Source organism: Urocampus carinirostris, chromosome 17 (genome assembly GCF_059441175.1).
Source record: "Urocampus carinirostris isolate Australia breed hairy pipefish chromosome 17, RoL_Ucar_1.0, whole genome shotgun sequence".
In the NCBI taxonomy this organism is placed as follows: Eukaryota; Metazoa; Chordata; class Actinopteri; order Syngnathiformes; family Syngnathidae; genus Urocampus; species Urocampus carinirostris.
In genome coordinates, this window is record NC_142365.1 from 7,136,985 (window position 1) to 7,144,730 (window position 7,746).

At 40.5% G+C, this 7,746-nt stretch overlaps 1 protein-coding gene and 1 pseudogene across 1 annotated transcript; one reads left to right on the plus strand and one right to left on the minus strand.

Annotated features, from left to right (window-relative positions):
* Positions 1-810: 810 nt before the first annotated feature.
* On the minus strand, positions 811-5,188 carry crcp (calcitonin gene-related peptide-receptor component protein). Its single transcript, XM_088321398.1, has 6 exons — positions 4,933-5,188; positions 4,750-4,786; positions 2,346-2,444; positions 1,881-1,975; positions 1,735-1,792; positions 811-1,459 (listed from the first exon to the last, which is right to left on the minus strand). The coding sequence occupies exons 1-6, from the start codon at positions 4,938-4,940 to the stop codon at positions 1,331-1,333; spliced, it is 426 nt and encodes a 141-aa protein (XP_088177524.1). The 5' UTR covers positions 4,941-5,188; the 3' UTR covers positions 811-1,330.
* Positions 4,168-4,314, plus strand: LOC148349045 (5.8S ribosomal RNA; annotated as a pseudogene).
* Positions 5,189-7,746: the final 2,558 nt, after the last annotated feature.

Consider the following 7,746-nt stretch of genomic DNA (forward strand, 5'->3'; position numbering starts at 1 on the left):
CAAATATTCTGTTTGCACTGTGCAGATTTGCTCTCAACTGTCACACCAGCCCCATGTTTAGCTGAGATGAACTCCTGCAGGACCATAGCTAAAAAAGCAGCAGCAGAAAAGGAAAAAAAAAAAAAAAACATGGAGAAATAAATACCTAGACGAGTGCAAATACAAGTTGGGGCAATCGACTATCCAACGTTTATGCTACGTTGGTGTTGCTCCCAAAACAGGAACTGTTACTTGACAAACCGACAGGAAGTACAAACCCCTTCCAAGTGTCAGTTGCTTCAGATCATTTGTGCATTGTATTATGGGCCAGAGAGGTCAATATTGGATTCACATCATTGCTATTAGACAACTGATAATAACAAATTCCAGACCACTGGGTAAAAAAATAAATATAGCAATTACATGGTTATTGGAATGTTTGGTAATAAAATATTTGTTGATATATTCTATCATAGAAAAATTGTATGTACTACTAAATGAGCAACAAATATAAACTATGTTTTCACAGGTAGATGTTTGGAAATACAACTTATATGTAATATGATTAAATAACATTATCATTAAATACACATGTGAAGGAAAAGGTACATTGTTTTTACCTTTTGTGTGACATTACTTTAACTGGTCAATTGGAGTAGCAGGTGGATGAAGGTTTCAGATCAGGGGATGGTGTAATAATAGTCTGTGGTTTGCAATCATCTGTGGTCTGTGCAGCCATTTGTGACTCCTTGTGATTAAGGGTGTCACAAATAAACATGACTTGATTATATTGGTATTTGAACAGCTGGCAGGCAGGAAAAGGCACATAAATATGTTAAAATTATTTTATTTCATAAACCAAATTTTTTTACTCGCATCAGAATGCTGCAGTTTGCAAAATTGAGTGACTTAAAAGCAACAAAACTGTCGCAAATTACAGGTCATGATCATTTTATGATCTTCTGTCCTCTTACACAAGTTCAAAACATTCGCAAATTCATCATTTCATTGTCTCCACAGTACTGAAAATGAGCCTCAATAATTTAGGAAATATTCAAACATAGGACGATAAAAACACATGTAGAAATAAAAAAGGAAAAATCCAAACGTGAAAATCCAAGTGTGTTTGCTTTCAATAAATTAAATGAAAAACTTTTGTTGTTCGGCATCCAAAAGACACTCCGCAAAACCACTGAAAATCACATTTTCCAGTTGCTATAGACAATGGATTGACCTCCACAATACAAGCAGCTATACTGAAATGGGACTGCAGCCTTAGTTGAAGATACACTCCAAATATTGAACGAGCCGGTGGCTGTACAAGAGCTGGAGAAGGCTTTTTCGACCACATTCACGTCGCCCCTTGATCGGAAGTCCCAGCGTTTTCCTGCTCTGGATCACCGGGTAGAATTTCGGAGATGGTCTGAATAAGCTCCTCAATCTGCTCCTCGGACAGTCGCTCCTCGCTCTCCTCCACCATCTCGAATGAAAACACACACAGTGGAGAGTGTGATGAAAATATTTGGAAGCATTTTTAAAATGTAATCCAAATTCCGTGCGCTGCATCCTCTAATGGACGTATCACCGACAAGTTACTTAAATGAATAAATATAACATATGAGACTGGCTGGCATCCAGTTCAGGGTGTCCCCTGCCCACTGCCCGAAGATAGCTGGGATGGGCTCCAGCACCCCCGCGACCCCACTCAGGATTAGCAGTGCAGATAATGGATGGATGGAGAGTAAAACGACTTACTAGTTGCATCTCTACAGCGGTTTGTGGTCGGTGGTTGAGTAACTGCAGCTTCTCGGCCCTAGTGAAGTACGAAAAAGGGATCAAGTAAGATAGCAAGGCGGGCACAAGCACATGTTCTAATTTGCGAAGAAAACAATTGGACTTACTTGGTAAGCTTGTGATTCATCATTGTGGACAGAAACGCTTGGACCATCTCAGGACGCTGGCGGCTGCACGGAGTCTGGGACAAGTACTTGAGGGTCTGGGTTGCAGTTAATGAGAGAGGGACTAAAGTGTCAATAAAGATCAATTTTATACTCCCTAAATTTGAAAAATATGTTCTTTCCTTAGCTAGTCAAAATGAGGATTGTACTTTGAAAAAAAAAAAAAAGAGGTCCCAGGCAGACTAGAACATTTAAAAAGTGTAACGAAATAGGAAGAGATTGTCATTGAATGAAAGGAGACAGAAGAATTATAGATCCGTGCACATCTTTTCTTTAAATCCTTTAATGCGTTCATATTCTTATCTGATTATTCAACATTCCTGGGAAATCGAAATATCCCATCAGTGTGATTAGCAATTTTTAACACGTCACTTATGCAGTAAAATTAAAAAGATGCAATGTTCTCACCTCATACATAATAGTGTTGAGATTTTGCTGCCCGGCGCTGTGTTTGCTTTTGCCACCGTCCTTCTTCCGTTCTTTTAAATCGGTTAGCAGCTGGAACACCTGAAAGCATTTATAAAGTCTGCACATAAAAACAAGGCATATTCAAGAATTTACTACTTCTTTACGTTGGCACCAAAATTTTGGTGCATTATCGTTTAAAACCGAGCTTTGTCACGCTATTCCTTTACATATATTCTTCTTTGAGTTGGCACCATCATTTTGGTGCATTACTCTCCCTTATCATCACAGATTCTCTTCTCTGTTCCACTCCTCAAATTCTATTATAAAGTCAAGTCATATTTATTTGTATAGCCCTTTATCACCAAAAGTCTCAAAGGACACAACAACAAAAACTGACTAGTAAAGTATAAAATCAGCGATATATAATATTCTTGTGGGAACGGAAATATTTTCTGCAAAATGTGGAAAAAGTGAATATGTACCTTGGTTTAAATAGAATCCAAACGCCAAATGTGATCCAATCAACAAAAAAATTAATTTAATTTAAAAGTAGATTTAAATAATCAACGTAAATTCAAGTGCTCTAAGTCCCGTACTCCACAAAAAATGCAAAAGAATCCCTCATTGTGGCCTATAATTTGAGTCCAGCAATTTTTTCTGTGACAAATTAAAAGTTCCCTTTTGCACCATCTCCTTCTTTATGCATCCCTTTATAACATGCTCCACTGACTCTTCATTTAGACACTCTTTGCACAATCCAGTGCTATGTTTCTTCATCAGTTATAATGATTTGTTCAAGGCACTTTGTCAAGTCATGTTTATTTGTGACGCCCTTAATCACAAGGAGTCTCAAAGTGCTGCCCAGACCACAGATTATTGCAAATCAGACTATTATGACATCATCCCCTGATGTAAGACCTACATGAGAGCAAGGAAAAACTCAAAAAACTCAACATGATATGGCTTGCGAGCCATATATGGCTCTCCATATATGGCTCTTTTCACGAGTATACATGTCTTGTGAGCCATAGCCATATATGGCTCTTTTTCATGAATACATATTTATGGTTCGAGAGCGTTCTCCATTCGGGCCCCGGTGCTGTGAATGCTCTCCTGCCTGAGATTCGATCTGCAACCTCAGTGGAACTGTTTAAATCTAGGCTTAAAACACACTTCTATTCTATAGCATATGAATAACCGATATTTTATGTTGACAATATCTGTGTATTATTTGTTATTGCAACATCCATTGCAGCCTGGTCATCCTTGAAGGGGGATTACCCTCATGTGTTGTCCCTTCTCAAGGTTTCGTCATTTTCCTCATGTTTAGGTTTATGAGTTTTTCCTTGCCCTCATGTAGGTTTTGGATCAGAAAATGGTATAATGATACAGTGGGACCTCGCTACTTTGCGGTTCGACGTTCGCAGCTTCAGAGCTTTGCGGTCTGTAATTCGGGGGTCACGGCGGGGGTCACTCCCGGGCCGCGCGACGGAGCGGGTTCGGCGGACGCGGCGTCACACAAGAAAAGGCCGCGGGCGTGATCGGGCTACCCCCGTAACTGGGGGGAGCCCGCTCGTCCGACGACCCCAGTAGCGCGGCGCGACGACAGGCGGCCGTCCGCGCGCAGCGCGCAGCGGACGTGTGCGGGATCCCCGTAACTGTGTCGGTGTCGTGCGTATCGCACCCGAAAGTACCCACGCCGCGGGTTAGGGGCTCGCTCACGGGAGCGACCGAATGGCACCCGCGGTGCGGCGCAAGTATAATCCCTGTCGTGAATTTGTCTCCGATCGTCCCGGGCGGACGTAAAATCGCCCAGCTGTACGACTCTTAGCGGTGGATCACTCGGCTCGTGCGTCGATGAGGAACGCAGCTAGCTGCGAGAACTGATGTGATTTGCAGCTGCAATTGGCTGGCAACCAGTTCAGGGTGTCCCCTTTCCACTGCCCGGAGATAGCTTGGATGGGCTCCAGCCCCCCCGCGACCTTAATAAGGATATGCGGTGCAGATAATGAGATGAGATTTTTTTTTTGAAGGGGCGTCGCTACTTTGCAGATTTTCACTTTTAGCGGGTGGTTTTGGTCCCCATTAACCGCGATAACCGAGGTCCCACTGTAGTCTGTAGTTTTCAATAATCTGTGGTCTGTGCAGCCCTTTGAGACTCTTTGTGATTAAGGGCTATACAAATAAACATGACTTGACGGGCTATACAAATAAACATGACTTGACTTGACATGAGGAAGAAACCTTGAGAAGGGACCTTGTCCAATGCTTATTATCGTCAATCCAATCTCTACTCGTCCTTTTTCGCCACCAACCATTGCTGTCCTAATATTTTTCTTTTCCATATCTGCACAATCAGTGAGATTTAAACACAATAAAAACAACAGGAAAAAAAGCATTTTACCTCATAGTTGCTGAGCATGGCAGCGTTTGCGTTTTTCCTATTTGGAAGAAAATGTTTTTTTTTTTAAATCGAAGTTCAATCATCAACATGTACTTTGAATGTACAACAAAGGTAGCATTTTGTACATTCAATTATTCGCTAGAATGAAAATAGACAACATGTGAGGAAATCAATTGGACTTACACTTCCATAATACCAGGCAATTGGATGCTGTGCAAAAGTCCGTGTGAAACAAGCCGCCGTACACTATAGTTCCACGTTGTCAAAACAAACCAGGTTTAAATAGTGACAATACATTTTTTTTTCAATGACCACACTGTATTTTAAAATAAAGTCAAAAATATTGCTCTTTAAATTCTTATTTTTTTTGCGTCAGATAACAAATAAAGACGGCACCGTGGTTTTGTGTGTAAACCCATCCCAGAATGCATTTCGCCCCATCAGGTTGGATTTTCGCTCCCGACGCCGACGTCATCGTTTGATTGCATTGGATCCGTCTCAGACAGATTTTTTTTTTATCTCGTTTGAGTTATCTTCATCTTCTTGGCACCATTCTGAGGACTAAATTAAGAATTTGGAGCGTGTTAACTGCAGTTAGCATAGTTTTCGAAACTAGCTAGGCAAAAACAAGTCGAGGAAAAAAAATTGTTTTTGGAGGTCTGTCTCCAAGCGTTGATGCGGGTGACTTATTGAATTCCTTTTCTTCACCTCTCAATTACTTTTAACACAAATTAAGTTTAGTTTCACCTGATATACCAGCTCCTTTCATCCACACCAAAAGGACATTTTTTGGGGAAATGAACGCCGAGGTAAGAAGTGGCTCACATTTTTTTGTGGCAGCAGAACAATATTGCAAGGAAAAATAGTTCAATAACATTAGCAGTAACATATTTTCAAAATAAGAGTCTAGAAATAAAATCGCTATACTGTCTGCAATTTTCAATTCATAGGGAAATTTTTTTTCCAGTCTTGTGTGCTTGTTTAGGGTGATGATAGCCCTGGGGAAGAAACTGTCTGAGGCTGTTGGTTCTTGTTTTATTTGTAGTGTCTGCCAGTGGGCAGCAATTTAAGAGTACTTTGTAATCATGTTGCCAATGAATTCCTGGGCTGCTTTGATGACTCCGTAAGAGTGCTGTGCAGAGCAAAGGGTGCTACATTAATTTAAAGTTGTGAACCTGCTTTCTGTAATGTTATTTGAGATTTTTTCCCTGTGAAAAGCCGGGTGGCAAGATGGAAATAAGTTTCTTAGGAAAAAGAAAATGGAGCGATCATAAGTAAACTAGAGTCATACCTGTCAACCTCCAGGGCTCCATGCCCGTACAAACTGTCGTATTTTCCCTTACAAAATACGAAATAATCTTACACCATGAGGCACGATGGGAAATCTCCAGGCAGCAGACGCATGCGCACAGTAGCATCAAACCACTCGCTTCGTTTGCAACGAGAAAAACGATACCGAGATGGAGGCTACCGCGGCGAACTCGTTAGACTTGATTGATTTGCTGTTTCGTGATAGTCGGTGTTTACTGGATGGTACCCATAATTGACAAATTTGCGTTTTTCCGTACAGATTTTCTTGTACGTCGTACACGTCTTAAAATGCATAATAAACGTACTTTGTACTGCAAAAACGTACAGGTTGACAGGTATGTAGAGTCTTGAAAATATCTAATGTTGAACAAATCACGCTTTTCACAATTGCTTCACAAATTTTACTCCCATCCTATCTACCTTTGTGTCATCACTTTGCGTTGACATAAACTAGAGACAAATTCAATAAATGAAATTCATTTTTTAAACATGTGCGCAAGCAACACAGATGTACAAAAACATAATCAAGACATTTCTGAAAGAGTTTTGTGAGTTTTTAAACAGTTTTCTAAATTATTGGACGCCACGTAGAATAATCCAGATGGACTTTGGCGAGATTGGAATGTGTCCAAAGAAAAGTTCTTTACGGCAGTCGTCGGTAACCACCGGGCCGTGGGTCGTTTGGTACCGCACAGAAAGAAATAAAGTTGCCTTTGGTTTTTGCTTATAGTATTTGCTTGGGTACTGTATACAATCAATTACGTTTTTAGCAATAATAATTTCAGAGTTTGTAAGGTTTTATAGTGGCAAACCATAGCATTTGGTTAATCACTTGACTTATATCACAACATTGGATGCAATGGGAATCAAGTCCGGATTGTAGCAAAGAGAGCACTCTTGATGACATAAGGAAAGGCATTAGATTCTTATCACACTTTCACTCTTGGTACCACATTGTCTCGAGCATTTTTAAAATCTTGTAGGCGCCCGTGATTGGTCAATCGTTGTACAACGTTGTTTTGGCTGATTTCATTCCCATAATGCTCCATTACAATGTTGTACAACATGGCCCTGTAATGGAGTATTTGAGGGAATGATTCAGCCAAAACAACGTACTACGATTGACCGATCACGTGCTCCTTCAAGATAGAAAAAAAAGCACACTGTGATTGAAATAGTGTGATGAGGAGATCAAATCTAATGACGTTCCCCATGTAATTAACATAGCAGATAAAAGCTTAATAGTATCATTATTAGTATTAGTATTAATTTGATGATGATGATTATTATTGTTATTAGTACTAATGTTGTTGGTAGGATGGGCGGCGAGAATAATGTCAGACTTCGAACTTGTCCGCGATTTATTACAGTAATGGTTGAGACCATTGCCTGTCAAGAACTGGAACTAGATCTGGACCCAAATGCGTGACGTTTCTCACACAAGCCTTTTATTTTACGAGAAATGGGGAGTCATGAACGTTAGGCAGCAGTCTGGCGTGGAATGATAGGAGGCCAGAGGCCGACGAGATCGATATCAATTGCCCGAGCAGATATTGTACAGATGTGGTCGATACCGGACAGGACAGGACAGACAGGAGTGATATCAAAACAGGATATCGAAATTAAACGGGACAAACTAGACGGGAACGAAACTGGACACCGATATTAAACAGGACAAAATAAGCG

Bases quoted from the DNA above. Each gene is read 5' to 3' on its own strand.
- crcp (XM_088321398.1), bottom strand. The intron at 1,793-1,880 runs GTAAGTCCAATT...GTACTTCACTAG, and splicing joins ATGAATCACAAGCTTACCAA to GGCCGAGAAGCTGCAGTTAC. The intron at 1,460-1,734 runs GTAAGTCGTTTT...TTTTCATTCGAG, and splicing joins CCGCTGTAGAGATGCAACTA to ATGGTGGAGGAGAGCGAGGA.